Below are 17,169 nucleotides of genomic sequence, written 5' to 3' on the forward strand. Positions count from 1 at the left end.
ATTTGTTAGAAATTAAAACTAAGAATCTGTTAGTCCTTGCCCATTGTTTCCCATGGCTGGTATTTTTGTGATATTGTCAATAGATTATTTAGTTCTCTAATAGTACTAGGCTTTTTTTTTTTCTATTTTGCATAATCTTTCACACTTTCCATTCCATTGTACTTGTTTATATAAAGTGATCTGATGTAAAAATATTGCAATGTTAGATTGTATATAATTTGTGCTAAGATTTCATGATTGTATGTAAATGGTAGAACAAATCCTCAGATTTATTTTTCATTTAAGCATGAATCACTTTATTTAGAAATTGGTTAAAACTATCAGATCAAAGGTGCCATTGTACTCCTCTTGCTTCTGGTTTTTAGAGGCAGTGAGAAGTCAGTTATTTCCATTTCCCATTCTTTCAGGATGCAAAGGTCATGTCATGGTGGGATTACGGCTACCAGATTACAGCTATGGCAAATCGGACAATTTTAGTGGACAACAACACATGGAATAATACCCATATTTCTCGAGTAGGGCAGGTAAGATGAAGGGATCCTTTGACTGTTTGGTCTGCCATGTCTATTGGGAAATATTCCTCCATGAGGGGATTATCTGACTTGAGATTTTCTCTGAGAATTGTACATTTATTTTCATAGGCAATGGCATCCACAGAAGAAAAAGCCTATGAAATCATGAGGGAGCTTGATGTCAGCTATGTGTTGGTCATTTTTGGAGGCCTCACTGGGTATTCCTCTGATGGTAATGTACTTGACTTTATTCTAGCTGCAGGGCATAAATTCCAAGTAAATAAGTAGATGCTAATTTTCTGTTCTTTTACTAATATCTTTAGGATATTTTTCTGATCTGGGAAGCTCCTAAGTATTTTTAATGAGGTTTGAGGTTTGTTTTTTTTTTTTTTCTCAACAAGTATATGTAAATAATTCTGATGTAGATATGCTATAATTATCTAAAGACATAGGAATAATTCTACAATCAGTAACACAAAGAACATGAGGCTTGTGAAAATGAACTTAATTAGCTTATCTGTACTGGCTTTAAACCTTATAATTATCTGCCAGCTTATAAACATTTTATATACACACACATATATATCTGTGTGTGTGTATATATATGTATATATATATGTATATACATATACATATATATAAAACATACATGGGGAACTTGAAAAAGTTCATGGAAACAGGGAATTAAAAGAGTAAAAAATATAATCTTTATTTCTCATCATGAACTCTATCAAGGTCAAGACACTGTTGTAAGTGATAATACCAGCTGTTTAATCCATTCCTGAAGAACTGAGGCTCCTGGGGATTTAACCATGTCAAGGCAGTGTGTTTACTTTTCTTTCCCTTTTTTTTTTTTTTTTTTGAGAGATTTATTTTAAAGGCAGAGAGAGAGAGAGAAAGATCTGCTGGTTTACTCCTCAAATGTCTTCAATAGCCAGAACTGAGGCCAGGAGCCAGGAGCTTCTTCTGGATCTCCCATGTGGGTGCAGGGTCCCAAACACTTTTGGCCATTTTCCACTGCTTTCCCAGGCATGTTAGCAGGGAGCTGGAGCAGAAGTAGAGCAGCTGGGACTCGACCTGGCGCCCATATATGATGTTGGCATTGCAGGCTGCAGCTTAACGTAGTGTGCCACAGCACTGGGCCGTGTTTTCCATTTTTAACTGAAGAAAGATGGGAGGGTGCCATTTAAAGAGTTTTTTTAGATTAGGAAACAAAAAGAAGTGAAAAGGAGTCAAGTTAGAATTATATGGTGGATGCCTAATCATTGCCCATCAAAACTCAGGCAAAATTGCCCTTGTTTGATGAGAGGAATAAGTCAGAACATTGTTGTGAAAGAGAAGGACTGTCTGTGGTGAAGAGTTCCTTGGCATTTTTCTGTGAAAACTTCAGCCACCTTTTTTTTTTTTTTTCCAAGAAGTGATAGTTTTTTTCCTGTAGCCCAAAGTCAAATCACAAACCAGTGTACCCAGATTGGGGATCTTAATGTCAGTTAAGAGTTCTGTTGCGTTTCCTATTAGCTAAGTATCCTAAGAATAAGGACTTTCTCTGACATAGTCACCCAGGAAAGTTAATCATAAATCTCTAACATCACCTAACGTCCAGTCCATAGCCACATTTCCCCAAAGGGCTTAAGTCTTCTGTGGCTGAGTTTTCCAACACTGTGATCCAGTTAAGGTGCACATGCTGTGTTTGGTTGTGTGTTTAAGTCACTTGAAGAGTCCTGGCTGATGCTGCGTGTGTCCTGTGCCCTGGGGTTCTCTGGATGTTTCCTTGTGGTATTTGAGCTGTTTCCTGTGTTTGGTCTGCGGGAGCAATTAGATTCAGACAGCCTTTTTTGCAGCAAGAATAGTGCATAAGCAGCACCCTGAGTTTTGGGTTGCATCCCATTGGAAGGTGCACAACATCAGGCTGTCCCACAGTCAGTGATGACAAGGGCCAGTCCTCGCTTTTAGAGGGCGACCCCTCCCTTGAAAGGAGTGTGTTTTCCTTCCACAATCAATAAGTGATCTCTGCAGCGGGTGGTGGTGCTTCAGGATCCTCTGAATACCCTGATCCCCAGTAACCTGCCACCCAGTGGTCAACCCTTCTTGGTAAAACAGCAAGATCCGGTGGTGGCACAGTTGGAAATGGAACTTGTGAATCAAGACACCTGTCCCCACCATATACCAGCATCTGTCAGTGTCCTTTCCTCCCAGGGAAATGGAGGGCTGCCTGTCTGTCCCAGGCTGGTAGCATGCCCAAGGGGAGAGTGGTGCAGGTCATGTGAGCTTTCTGACTGGTTCAGGGCCTGTGTTTTTAGAAAGCTTTTCAGAGTTTCTAAGTGCTGATTTGTTTGATAGCATTTCCCTGTAATGATGATCTACCTTATTGATACTAAAACCTCAGGTCAAGAGGGAGTTGTCTGAATTAGGGAACTATCTGAGTTGTAGAATAATTCCATCAAATAGGTTTCTCAGACTTAAACACCTCTGTTGGCCAAGCAGGCCCTGTAGGGGCCCATGGAGCCTCTGCTGCTTTAATGATCTGTTTAAAATCCCTGACAATTGGTCACATTTGCGTGAAGAAGTTTAGAGTTGAAGGATTTTTACAAGTGGTCCCAGTTCGAGTCTGAGCGGCCCTGAGGATGATGGGGTGGTCCTTTCTCTTCCGTGGGGCTATGGGGATCCCAGTACCTCTTAGGGAGCCTGGTCAGTGTTGGACCCTCTGTGGGTGTGGCTGGGGATAAAGTCATCGTCCTTGTCACCGTTACAGTATTTTCTTTCAAGGGTCCTGTTGTAGGACGTTTCACAAGTGCTTCAGTTACTTGTTTTCTGGGGTAGGTTAAACATTTTCCTTGCTTGTACTCTCTCTCTACCTTTGGCCTTGTTCCTAGAATGCATTATGGGAAAAAAACAGCACTGCAATCCAACAGCAAGGTCAGTGTGAATTCTGACTCAGCATGCACGAAAGCAGGCAACTGGAGCAGGCACAGCACTGGCCCCCGATATTTTATTATAGCACATCCTGATTTGGACTAGCCACATTTCAGGTGCTCAGGAGCTACCTGTGACTGGTGACTACAACATTCAATAGCTTAGCCCCAGCTAATATTTAGGACTCTTTTTTTAGAGATTTATTTTATTTATTAAGAGTTACAGAGAGAAGAGGAGAGACAGACAGAGACAGAGACAGAGAGACAGAGAGATCTTACATCCACTGGTTCACACCCCAAATGACCGCAGTGGCTGGGGCTGGGTATACTTAGGACTAATTGCTTTCTTTCTTTTTTTTTTTTTTTTTTAAGATTTTTTTTTATTTATTTGAACAACAGAGTTAGAGAGAGAGGGAGAGACAGAGAGATCTTACATCTGCTGGTTCACTCCCCAAAAGGCTGTAACGGCCAGGAATGGGCCTGACCAAAGCTAGGAGCTAGAAATTCTATCCTGGAGTTCTAGATTGGGCCATCTTCTGCTGCTTTCCCAGGCACATAAGCAGGGAACTGGACTCGGTGCCCATATAGGATGCTGGCTTTGTAGGTGGCTTAGCTCAGTTTGTCATAATCTCAGCCCCTAGGTCTAATTTCAGTTGTAGTTTAAGTTTGGACCAATACCATGGATTTGGATTTTAATAATTTCTAAGAAGTTATATATTTTGAGGAAACGTTTTGCCCATATATCATCTTTTCTGTTTTTATAAATTTGAGTTAAATGGTATCATTCACCATTAGAAAAATCAGGTCTTGTCTTAGAAATTTACCTTTTTATAGGTTATTTTACTATAGCAGCCTTTGTGATGTAGCTTTTTTGTTTGTTTTTTCTCCTAGATATCAACAAATTTCTTTGGATGGTTCGGATTGGAGGCAGCACAGACACAGGCAAACATATCAAGGAGAATGACTATTATACTCCAACTGGGGAATTCCGTGTGGACCGTGAGGGTTCTCCAGTGCTGCTCAACTGTCTCATGTACAAGATGTGTTACTACCGCTTTGGACAGGTCTACACAGAAGCTAGTGAGTGATACTTAATAACACGAATAATGGTAGCTTCTACTGTGTAAGTTTTCTGTATGCCAGGTATTACCTTTTGTGCTTCACATCTATTAACTCTTCTAAATCTCACAACAACCTAAAGATAGATATTAATACTATTGTCACTTTATATGACAAAATTGAGGTACAAATAAGTTACTTAACTGCCTAATGTCACATGACTAGTGGTAGAGTCAGGATTTAAACTTGGGGAGTCTGGCTCTAGATTCTGCATTTCTTAAAAAATGTTTAAAAGTTTATTTGGGAGACAGAGAGATAAAGATAGATTGATTTCCTATATGATGATTCACTCTCCAAATGTGCTAGACCACAGCCAGGAAGCTAGCTCAGTCCTAATCTCCCATATGTGTAGCAGGGACCCATCCACTTGAGCCACTACCTGATGCTTCCTAGGGTGCTCATTAACAGGAGGCTGGAATTGGGATCAGAGCCAGGATTCAAACTCAGGCACTCTGATATGGGATGCCGGTATTGCAAATGGCATCTTCAAAGGCCTCCCCCAGGTCCTATACCATAATTTTTATTATGTTTCAGTAAGGGGTATTGCAGTGAAGAAAAGAATGGACAGAGACACAAAGGGCTTTTCATTTCTTCAGATCAATACATAGGCAGTAATTTGAACAGCTTAAGTCTTTCCTTCCAACTTCCATTATCTTGGTTCTGCACTTGGGAGAATTTCCGAAGTGGATTCAGGCTTTTGGCTTCCATTAGGTTCTTCTGTGACCCTTTGGTTACCAGAATGTTATGGAGGCATATGTATGACAGTCCTCAGGAATGTAAGGGGCTTGCAAGTTAGTCCCCTGTCTCTTAGAAAAGAGATAATGTCAAGGATTCTGATATGCATCATCTTGGACAGGATTTGAATAGGATAACACTTGATTTATCCTTGTAACTTAATGGGCTGTTTGTAGATCCTACCCTCTAACCAAAAACTGCAGACTGAGAATAACAATCCAGTTAATAGATGATGTGCCAAATCTTTTTAAGGAAATTAGTACTGTAGAAAGAAGTGTGTTCTTTTTTCGTCCCTTTTTAGAGCGTCCACCAGGCTTTGACCGTGTCCGAAATGCTGAGATTGGGAATAAAGACTTTGAGCTTGATGTGCTGGAGGAGGCATATACCACAGAACACTGGCTGGTCAGGATATACAAGGTGAGCAGATGCTGTATTATCTCAGAAAGCAGCTCTCACGTTTGCAGATTGGTTTTGGTGCTTTGAAAATGGGTCATGTGTTTCTCAAAGTGACATTCTTGTGATGCCTGTGTCTGAGAAGGCTTGCATCTAAGGATTTCCCTGTTTAATTCAGATTGTTCTTAGTAGACATCCCAGTTGACTGTCATTTTGGCAGTTGTTGCAGTGATGTTTTTCCAGTTGGGGCTGGAGTCATCATGTTTGAATCACTGCCAGATTTAAGGGGTGGGTGGGGAGAAAGTGCTTGTGCTTTTTTTTTTAAATTTATTTGAGAGACAGAAAGCTCTCATCTGCTGGTATACTCCCGTATCAGGTAGGACTGGGCAATCTGGGTCTTCCATGTGGGTGGCAGGAACTCAATTACTTGAGCCATCATTGATGCCTCTCAGGGTCTGCGTTAGCAGGAACCTGGAATCCAGAGTTAGAGAACCCAGGTAATCTTGGTGGGGGATGTGGGTATATTAACTGACGTCTTAACTGCTAGGACAAATGCCCACCCATTTGTGTGTGTGTGTTTAATTCGATTATTTTAACTTATTTATTTTAAAGAACAGAGAAATACTGATATCTCATCTACTGTTTCATTTTTCAAATGCCTGCAATAGCTGGGTTTTGGCTGGGCTGAAGCTCAGAGCCTGGAACTCAATTCAGTTCTACAGGAGTGGTAGGGACCCAAGTACTTACGCCATTAGCTGCTGTCTCAGGGTGCATATTAGCAGGAAGCTGCAATCCGGAGTGGAGCTGGGACTCAAGCGAGGCATTCTGATGTGGAATGCAGGTATCCCAATCAGCGTCTTAACTTCTGTGCCAGATGCCTTCCCATTTGTATTTTTAAACCACATTTTCTTCAGAATTTATGGCATAGTCACATGAAGTCCATTAGGAGAATGTTCTCTTACGTAAGAAAATGTCGAGAACCCTTGATCTATATGGAGGGTAGAAAATTTACACTGCCCCTCAAAGGAGTACTCTAGTACTCTAATCAGAGTAGAGCTAGTTTTTAATCTGTGCTCATTTATCCACAACACTAAGCCAGGGAGCAGAAACCAAGATACTTCCTCTCTGGGTTAACCCATTTCAGTAGAAAAGCTTTCCAAAGTTAACCTAATTATAAATATTAAACTGGCATCTTTATGTTGCAGGTAAAGGACCTGGATAATCGAGGCTTGTCAAGGACATAAATGTCACATCCAGCTCAAATATTCTTCGCACTGAGAGCGTCATGTTTAGGACGTTGAAGATTTTTTTAAAATATGCAGTTTATAAGAACAGAGCCGGATGGGATTAGAATTGTCTGAACGTTTTGCCCTGGGCAGTATGGGCTGGGCCAAATTAAATAATTTTTATAATTCTGAGCAGGTTACCAAATGAAATGTCATGGCTTTACTTTGATCAATTAAAGGGGGGAATTTTTTTTAAATGTGCCTTATTTGTTTTGAATTATAACTGGTTTGAGGAAGGTGAAAGCTTATGCTGGGCAGATAGAAGGATAGCTCATCCATGTTCTTGGCTTCCTAAATGAGGCAAGTAGTGGCATTCTTTCTCAGATCAGGAAAACCGTCAAGGACTCGCTCAGATCCTACATATATAAACAATTTTGTTCTTGTTTCTGCATTGCAGCACCTAATACAATGCGTTGCACATAGTTTGTGGATTTTTATCAAATGAATAAATGTGGGACCACAAAAATGCCATTTCTGGGCAAGAAAGACAGCTTTGTTGCTATTACATCTTATTTGTAGTTTCTCCTGTCCTTAGAGGCTCTTTGACCTTATAATGGACAGAAAGCAATTAGCCAGACCTGATCTTACCACGTGTTCCATGGAATAAGCCAGGGTTTCCAGTTTGTTTTTTGAAGCAGGAATAAATCAAGGGTGACTAACTGTGGTTTTGAAGACTGATGACAAAGAAATTATTGTCATCAGTGGAAAAGAAGAAACCTCTCCAACATTATGTAGAGGGCTTAATGATCAGTTCGTATTTTTGAATCAGCTTTAAAATATACAACTACTTGAAATTTAGCTTTTCGTGCTCTCACTAGCCATGACACAGTAAGTTGCTCTTTGCTCATTTTCTTTAGACTCACTAAAACTCCTGTGGTTATTCAAGGTGAGCTCAACCTATTTATTGTTCTGTACTATTATTAAAAAAAAAAAATCTCAATTACTTGGTTTTGAAGCCCTTGACAGATAAGCTACAAAACAGAAGGAGAATTACTTTTAACAGATACCTAGAAAAAGAACAGTGTTGGCCTGATTGTAAGAAAAACTTCAAAACCTTTAAATTCAAAAGCACAGTGTTCCATGGATATTTAATGTAATGACAACTAGCCTTATGTTCAATACAGTAGGATGCCATGTTTATAACACAAGACATATCACTGATGTATACAGACTCTAAGTCATTAAAAAAAATATAAAGTAACTGCCTACTCTTACATGGTCAAAAAAATTGGAATTATATATGGTCTTTAGATTAAATTAAAATGGTGCTGCCAAATGATATGCTTGGTTATACTTGTAAACCCAGGGAACCTAGCCTTCTAAGCTAATTTATATATCCTGAACTTCAAACTGTGGGTGAGATTTAGATTTTATATAAAAACTGGTTTAGTACATGTTAATTCAGTACTAAATTTATATATAGAATTTCTCCCTACTGTAAGGTTATTCTGAATTTTATCAATCTGATTAATACCAGTTGTTGCTCTTAGGAATTTATTTGTGTTACTTTCTAGGCTTCATGAAGCTATCTTTTTTTTTATATATATATACTTTTTGTTTCCATTGTTATAATGCATTTAGTGTTAAGAATCTCAAATAAGCAGGTTTTCTACTTCCCAGAGGCTACTACTTTCAACTCCATGATGTACACATTTCTTGGTTCCACATCATTAAGAAATCTGTTCTATTTTGCTGTTTTGGTTTTTCAATTTTATGCACCAAATATTGACTTTCTGGTGTTGAAACTGAGGATTTATTTCTTTTTCACCATCCTTTTACCCCATGGACACACATTTTTACCATCTTCTATTATAGTTCTAACTATATTTATTATAGTTTTAATTCTATTATAATTTTATCTAGTAATATTTAGTTCTGTTAGTTTTAATTTAGGTTATATCAGTATTTAGTTTTTACCTATGGCTATTCAAAGTAAGCCATGTATATACTATTTCTGCTTTTCTTCCCCTGTGTAAGTTATTTTTTCAGGGAGTTTCTTCACTTGTTTTTTTGTGCTTGTAACTTATACCTTAGTTCTCCATAATTTTTGCCAACCTACTTTTAATATATTTAGGCACACCAGGTTTTTTAGAGATGTCTTTTGTTTGGTATATTCCACTTTGTATTGGTTAACTCACCGGGTTTGCTGCACACCTCTTGGGTTGATGTAGCCTTTCACTGTCAGACTGGGGTGTGTGTGTGTGTGTGTTCCTTTTCTCCCTTTGTTTTCTAAGATTTATTTATTTGAAAGGCAGATTGACAGAGGCAGTTAGAGACAGAGAGGAATAGATTGTCTGTTTGCTTGTTCACTCCCCAAATAGCTCCAGCAGCCTGAGCTGGGCCAGACTAAAGCCAGGAAGCAGGAAGTCCTTACGGGTCTTCCAGGAGGGTGTCAGGGGCCCAAGCTCTTAGGCCATCCTCTGTGGCTTTCCCAGGCACATTAGTGGAGAGCTGGATTAGAAATGAAGCAGCAGTCAGGACTTGACCCACTACTCCAATAGGGGATGCTGGCCTGCCAAACATAATATCCCCCACGCGCCCTCTTATCACCTCTAAATACCTTCCTGACAAAGTGTTTGAAGGAGATAAATTTCTTGAGATTGCATGTTTCTTGTCACACTCAATTCATAGGTTGGCTGGATATTTCAGGTTGGGAATAATTTACTTTAGGATCATTGTGAAGGCATTGGCCTGCTGTTTATTCCAAATTTTGAGAAATGAATACTGTCCTGTTTTTTGGTATGTCTTTTCCCTCCCACTCATTGCAGACCTCTTAGAATCTTTAAAGTTGTTTTTTTTTTTTTAAGATTTATTTTATTTATTTGAAAGAGTTACAGAGAGAGGTAGAGACAGAGAGAGAGAGGTCTCTCCAGATGGCTGCAACGGCCGGAGCTGTGCTGATCCCAATGATGTGTTTTAAGTGAGTCATTCATTTTGCTGAGTACTTTGAATTTTTAAATATGGAAAGTGAAGTTCTTCAGTTCTGGTAAATATTCTTGTATTCCATGTGAATTCCTCCAACCCTCTTTCTTTCTGAAAAATTACTTATTTTGATGTTGAACTTTCTGAATTAAATCTCCTAGTATTCTTGTTGCTTTCCATCTTCCTTCTGGGAGACTTCCTCAACTTTATTTTTCTACTTAAAATAGTTTTTTTCTGCTATATTTTTAGTGATCAAAAGCTTTTTTTTTGGGTTTGAATATTCCTTTGTTTTGACATTTTTCCAATTAAAGACTCTCAAATTCTTGGTTGTCTGCTTTTTTGACTTGGATCCTAAAAAGCTCATTGAAAGGTTTGCTAGGGGCAGAGCTTATTGATATCAGTTTCTTTTCTTTCTTTTCTTTTTTTAAGATTTATTTATTTGAGTTACACAGAGAGGAGGAGAGGCAGAGAGAGAGAGAATCTTCCATCCGCTGGTTCACTCCTCAATCGGCCACACTGGCTGGAGCTGGGCAGATCCAAAGCCAGGAGCCAGGAGCTACTTCTGGGTCTCCCACGTGGGTTCAGGGACCCAAGGAATTGGACCACCTTCTGCTTTCCCAGGCCATAGCAGAGAGCTGGATCAGAAGTGGAGCAGCCGGGACTTGAACTGGTGCCCATAAGGGATGCCAGCATTGCAGGCAGCGGCTTTACCTGCTATGCCACAGCACTGGCCCCTCAGTTTCTTTTCTTTCTTTCTTTCTTTTTTTTGACAGGCAGAGTTAGACAGTGAGAGAGAGAGAGACAGAGAGAAAGGTTTTCCGTTGGTTCACTCCCCAAATGGCCTCTATGGCCGGCGTGCTGCGCTGATCTGAAGCCAGGAGCCAGGTGCTTCTTCCTGGTCTTGGAAGAAGGACTTGGGCCATCCTCCACTGCCTTCCCTGGCCACAGCAGAGAGCTGGACTGGAAGAGGAGCAAACGGGACAGAATCCGGCACCCCAACCGGGACTAGAACCTGGAGTGCCAGCGCCACAGGCAGAGGACTAGCCTAGTGAGCCGGGGCGCCGGCCAGCCCCTCAGTTGCAATCTATTGTGATTGGGCTAGACTGTTAAATTGGGAAATCTCTGACGCTGATATTTTTAGGTTATTTTTCTCCTACATAGGTGAGCATCCTTTGAAAAGGTTTGTGTATCCTCTTACTTAAGTATATAAGCCAAGCTGTCAGTTTTCTGTTAGTATAGTAGGGAAGGAAAATCTAAGGCTCAACCTTCAGTGCATAAACTCAATTCTATTGCTTTAAAGTACTCAAGCAAAAACCATGCCTAACACGGAAATGCTGAACTCAGTTCATATGCCATGCATTTACCTTTTCTAGTATTATCCTAGTTTTGATGTTGACTAGATCCTTGGTGCATGGAGGAATGGGGATAAAAGGGACAGTGGTTTCTTTGTTTCTTATGGTCTTTCTGTCTGTTTTTAACCCCACTTTCACCTCTACATTCAGCATTACCTGGATTCAGCAATTCAACTTGAACCTTTTGGGATTTCTGAGATGTAAATAAGTTGCTTTTCTGTTTTCCTATTGCTATCTTTGGGATTTATCTTTATTTCACTTAAGTTAGTACCTTTCATCTAAAGGTCTTCCATTTTCCAACATTTTATTAACCATTCTTAATGGTTTTTTAAAAATTTATCCCTTACTATTATTTTTGTAAGGTTTCATAAGGGAACGATCTATTCTCAGAAGTGCTATCTCATATATTCTACCTTTAAATGGTATTCTGCCTAAATCTGCATACCCTTTTTCAGGCTAAAATGATGTATTCTATCCAGACTACATGAGAACTGTGCAGCTCCTTTTCCTTTTTTAAAAGATTTTACTTGTTTGAAAGGCAGTTATAAAGGAAAGACATCTTCCATCCACTGGTTAACTCCCCAGATGGTTGCAATAGCAAGAACTGGAGCAGGTTGAAGCCAGGAGCTTCTTGGACTCCCACACCAGAGCAGGGGCCCAAGCACTTGGGCCATCCTCAGCTGCTCTCTCAGGCACGTTAGCAGGGAGCTGAGTTGGAAGTGGAGCAGCTGGGACTCGAACCGGCGCCCATATGGGATGCTGGTGTCCAGGTGGCAGCTTCACCCCCTTTGACACAACGTGGCCCCTCCTTTTCCTTTTTTAATAGTGGCAGATGTCTTCCATTCACTGGTTCATTCCCCAAATTCCTGATCTCACGTGGGTGGCAAGAGCTGAAGTACTTGGGCTAAGACTCTCAGGCTCATTAGCAGGAAGGTGGATTGGATCTCCAACCAAGCACTCTGATAAGTGGGACGTGGGTGTCCCATGCAGTGGCTTAAACTGCTGCAGCACTATGACTGCCTTTATCTGACCTCTTCATATTGTTTGCAGCATACAGTATGCATCTAGAACAGTTGCTGTGTATTACATGAAACCGAAACTGTAATACCATGTTTCAAAGCTTCATACGGAAAGCAGCTGGAGATTTATTCTTGATTTCTGCCCCTAAGTTTGCTTCTTTTCAGTCAGACGTGTGCATATTTGGTGCAATATATTTTACACCTATTACTAGTATGACAGTAGCTCGTTTTGCTAGGTGTATGCGGCTCAGCTTTGAGGACTGGCATACTTAATGGAGATGACCGTGTTGGTACCTTGAATTCTCACTTTCCAGACTGTTTAGTTAAGTCCTTTTCCTCAGAGTTTGGTTTGCCATTCAAGTTTGCTTTTATATTTGTATTGTAAATTTTTATTTTGGCTTCCACTTACCTATTTCTTATACATTAAGAATTAGAAAGCTAGCAGAACTAAACTAGGCAGATGGTCATCCTTCAAAAAGATTGGCTGAAGTATTGTTTTGGAGGCTTTTCACAGACAAGGCAAAACTGGTTCTCCTGACATTACCGCCAACTCCAAAAACATTAGATGCCTCTGGCTCCCACGTCAGAATTCACTCATTCTTCACAGGCTCCACTCTCAACAGCTGTTGCAAGCTTCTCGGCTCGAGAATGGGTCCGGCACTCAAGCTGACACAGTGTTTACGACGCTGCCCGCAGTTCCGCCGTGCAGGTGCGCGGAGGTCGCGGGCCGGTCGCTTTACTTAGAATAGCGACGTAGCCTTTCCCGGAGCAAAGCGGGGACCCCCCGGCCCGCAGGGATGGCCCGCTTTGGGACGGAGGCTTCCCCTCCGCCCAGTCGGGCTCCACACACCGGATGTCGTTTCGCATTTGGCCCAGAGGCCAATTCCCACTGACGGGACGGGCAGCTCCTAAATTTCTTCAACCAGGAACCTCACGGATTACAAAGTAGCCCGTGCCCGGCAGGCTGAAGACGTCCGCTGGAGGCACCGCCTCCTGGCGCGGGGCGTTAGCAGCAGCCAGTCTTCAGAGGAGGCAGGCATGGGAACGTGCGCTGCCCTACTTTACGGCAAGGACGCGCTCGTTTGCGACACGGTGACGCAAGCAAGTTTTGGCGGGAAAAGCGCTGCATTTGGATTCCTGTAGTGGCGGGCTAAGGACAGCCTGGTGAGGAGTGGCCGGTTGGGTGGGAAAGGAACCCGGGGAAGGGGTTCGGAAGTTAGTGAGGAGGAACACAGTGAGAAAGTTATCGTTGACGGGCGAAGGCAGAAGTGACTCCCGCGGAGAGGCGGTTTCGGAAGGTGGAGGTGTATAGTACTAAGGGGGTCTCCGTTGTGTGAGTAGGGGGCGGGGGGAAACGGGAGAGGCTACCACCTTGCCGCAGGCGTCCCCAGAGGCTTGGGCGCCGTCCTTGTGGGTCTCAGCCCTTCCTTCCGCTTCTCGGGGCAGTTTGGCCCCGCCCCGGGCTCCTCCCGGCCTTTGGGACGGGTGCGGGTGGGGTGGGGTGGGGTGGGGTGGGGGTGGGGTGGTGAGGTGGGAATCAGTACCCAGCGAGTGGGGAGGAGGGGCTGCAGTTGGCGTTTTATTCCCCCTCTACCAAGCCGCAGCGCCTTACTGTCGTCCTCAGACTCACCTGTCCCAACCCCGCTCTTGTTCACTGGAAGCCATTTGCCCCTCAGCCCCTCTTCACACCCTTGACTTTCCTGGGGAGGCCGGGTGAGGGCGCAGTTTCGGCCTTCGGTGTGCATGGGGATGGGGTTTGCGATCTACACGGCGAAAAGCCCACGTTCAGAAAACTTGCTGTGGTTTAAAGACTTGGATAAACGTGGATGAGATGTTAAGGGGGAGGCAGCAGGTCTTGTGGGGGACCCAAAGCTCAGTGGTTTTACCGGTGATGGCCGCTTAGACTCATCCCGCATATTCTCTGGGTTCCTGCGTTTTACAGCCGTGGTTCTTGGTGGAGTCATGGCAGTGCCCTTTGTGGAAGATTGGGACTTGGTGCAAACCCTGGGAGAAGGTGCCTATGGAGAGTGAGTTTGAATCCTTATCTTTCCTTGCCTTCATGCTTGCTTTAGTTAACTGTTGGCTTGTGTGCACATTCGTTGGAGTTGTGTTATTTAATTCAGCGGCTCTTTAGAGAACAGATCTTTACAATTGAAATGCAAGACATCTGAAATTGTACAGTCTGTTGTGAGGATTAATATATACTCCTGGCTTCTTATTTATTTTTTTAAACATTTTCTTTGTAAAGAACTGAATTCATGGTTCCCCTCCCACATATTTCTTCTTGGTAAGCATAGTGGTTAAATGGGCAAAAGAACAGACTCCAGATAGCCTTCCTGGTTTCAGATCCTCAGTCTATCACCACGTTGTCGTTGTTTTGTGATCCCCAGGACTCTTCCTAATGTGTGTTTGTGTGTTCTTACCTGTAAGATGGCAATAATGGTGCTTAGAACATTACCATAGGCATGTGTAGTGTGGAATTAATAAATGTTAGATAATGTGATCAAAATTATATGAATATAACATTTAAATATGATGTCGCCTAGAATTGTTGTTTTCCTAACTTAGTTTATGTTATCAAGCATTTATTAAATGACTTTTGTGTGTATAATCAAATTATTTAAAAAATCATTTTATGTATTTTTTTAAGAACAGACACAGAGAGACCTCTTTTCTGCTGGTTTACTCCTCAGATACCTTCAACATCCTGGCCTGGAGCAAGCTAGGACCTGAGAGTATAGTCCAGTCTCATATGTGGTAGAAACTCAACCACTTGAGCCATCATCGCTGGCTCCCAGGATCTGCATTAGCAGTCACCAGGAGTTAAAAGTTAGAGCTAGATTTTTTAATCTAGGCAGTCTGATTTGAGATACGGACATCTTAAGCCAAGTCTGAAAATCTAGGCTAAATGCCTGTCCCTGTAATGACTTCTCTGGCGTGTTACAGTAGTTCATGTTTCAAAAAGGAATAGTATCAATTGTAAACATGGTAGAAACCATGTTTCTTCTTGGTGGAGAAATTAAAGGTAAAGCGATATTGTGCAAGTCATGTTTAATCTTTTGAAGTTTTAAGAGAAATAATATTAAAATATCTGGAGTGTTATTGTAATTCTTCCTTTTCAGAGTTCAACTTGCTGTGAATAGAATAACTGAAGAGGCAGTTGCAGTGAAGATTGTGGACATGAAGCGTGCCATAGACTGCCCGGAAAATATTAAGAAAGAGATTTGTATCAATAAAATGTTAAATCATGAAAATGTAGTAAAATTCTATGGTCACAGGAGAGAAGGCAATATCCAGTATCTATTTTTGGAGTACTGCAGTGGAGGAGAGCTTTTTGACAGAATAGGTATGAAAATATTTAAGATAATTATTCTGTTTCTAATTTTTTTTAATCTTGAGGGGCTGTTTGGTTATTATCCTTTCAGAATTGCTAGTGCAACAATGAAATTGGAATAAGTTGTCTTTTTTCATGCAGCTTGTACTAACACATGAGAGCATATATAGAATCACTGAAAGAAAACCTTTTTTTGAGTGATATAAGTGGCTTTAATAAAGATTACTTTTTTATAGTTTATGACCAGTGAATTGTTACATGGTAAATATCATAAATACAACATACTGTTGGCTTGTATAATTCTTTATAGAAATTATAGTTACATGAAATCATTGTATACATATACATATCCAAAATACTGTTTTTTCTTCTTTAAGTGAAGTAACAGAATTTTCTAGGATTACTTTGTAAATATTAAGTAAATTCTATTTGCTATTCCATGCAAATTCAAAGGATCGATACTGCAGAGCACTTAGAAATGCATAAAATACATTCTGTGAATCTCACTTCATTATTTAAAGCCTACGTATTAAGATTACTAGAATCTCCAGTGTGAATTTCAGGAGAGAGTTGAGGGTAATGGAAATCAAAGTTACCTATAAAAAGGTAATGGACAATAGAACTTTTCTATACTTGATCTTAGTCAAAAGTCTGGGAGTCGATAGAACTTTTCTTAATAGCTTCACATTTATGGCTTTGTAGTGTGAGAGGTTGTATGAAGTTTAAACCTGTTAAATGCATAATGAAATTGGCTTGAATAGCCCTAGATTTCCATGTTGGCTAAATAAATCAGAATTACTATACAATATGCCGGAACTTTTAAAGCATGACTTGTATTTTTGAATGATGGTTTGTTGTTTCTCTAATTTTCCTGTGAAGTTAGTTTATTTTTGCCACTGAACAGACCAGAAAATATGAGTTCAATAGTGTATGTGTTTATAGACTCTTGAGTCTTCTGTTAGCATCAGATTCTGTTAGCTAAAATAGAATCACAGATGTCTTAAGTTTTGAACTGAGAAGCTCTGTGATTGATGCCTGGTTATGTTTATCCAATAAACTAAGCGTTATCATTAATTCTTACAGAGCCAGACATAGGCATGCCTGAACAGGATGCTCAGAGGTTCTTCCACCAACTCATGGCAGGAGTGGTCAGTACAATTGTTTGTTGTCCTTTTACTTAAAATTAGTATGAATGAAATACCAAATTCTGATGTTTTTCCTGGTGCCTCTCCCTTAGGTTTATCTGCATGGTATTGGGATAACACATAGGGATATTAAGCCAGAAAATCTCCTGTTGGATGAAAGGGGTAAGTTTGGCATGATTTAATGCTGCCTCCGATACTTATTACAGCCATTCAAGGTAGGATCAAGGCTTTTGTCTTACTAAATTTCAGGACAAAAAATCTGAGAAGTCAAGGAAAATTGGAAGACTTAGTTTATTTGGACTTTTCAAGACTTTCATTATATCATTGTAGATGAGGTAGGGAAGCCTGACCTTGAGCAAGGGTAGCTCACTAGCTGATTAAGTGTAATACTTGTTTTTAAGTCTTTCATGAATTAATAAAAGTAAGTATCTGTTGTGTCC

At 40.8% G+C, this 17,169-nt stretch overlaps 2 protein-coding genes across 7 annotated transcripts in view; both read left to right on the forward strand.

The window, feature by feature from the left end:
- STT3A (STT3 oligosaccharyltransferase complex catalytic subunit A) overlaps positions 1-7,154 on the forward strand; it is a 31,625-nt gene extending 24,471 nt beyond the window's left edge. For all 3 annotated transcript variants that reach the window (XM_008259704.5, XM_051848207.3, XM_002708666.6), the window contains 5 exons: positions 408-524; positions 642-744; positions 4,316-4,504; positions 5,580-5,695; positions 6,877-7,154. In XM_008259704.5, coding sequence (XP_008257926.1) covers positions 408-524; positions 642-744; positions 4,316-4,504; positions 5,580-5,695; positions 6,877-6,915 — 564 coding nt within the window. In that variant the 3' untranslated portion in view covers positions 6,916-7,154. The remainder of the gene's footprint in view (positions 1-407; positions 525-641; positions 745-4,315; positions 4,505-5,579; positions 5,696-6,876) is intronic.
- Positions 7,155-10,796: 3,642 nt separating this feature from the next.
- Positions 10,797-17,169, forward strand: part of CHEK1 (checkpoint kinase 1) — a 34,109-nt gene continuing 27,736 nt past the window's right edge. Inside the window, exons 1-5 of one of the 4 annotated variants that reach the window (XM_008259670.4) lie at positions 10,797-13,414; positions 14,193-14,277; positions 15,373-15,596; positions 16,668-16,732; positions 16,822-16,891. In XM_008259670.4, the coding sequence (XP_008257892.1) occupies positions 14,213-14,277; positions 15,373-15,596; positions 16,668-16,732; positions 16,822-16,891 (424 nt within the window). In that variant the 5' untranslated portion in view covers positions 10,797-13,414; positions 14,193-14,212. Of the gene's footprint in view, positions 13,584-13,763; positions 13,964-14,192; positions 14,278-15,372; positions 15,597-16,667; positions 16,733-16,821; positions 16,892-17,169 lie in introns of those variants that run through there. The other 3 variants (XM_051848218.3, XM_051848229.3, XM_002708661.6) reach the window with 3 other exon arrangements.

The sequence above is a fragment of the Oryctolagus cuniculus genome, chromosome 1, assembly GCF_051225735.1.
Source record: "Oryctolagus cuniculus isolate XC-2025 breed Fujian yellow rabbit chromosome 1, ASM5122573v1, whole genome shotgun sequence".
NCBI lineage: Eukaryota > Metazoa > Chordata > Mammalia > Lagomorpha > Leporidae > Oryctolagus > Oryctolagus cuniculus.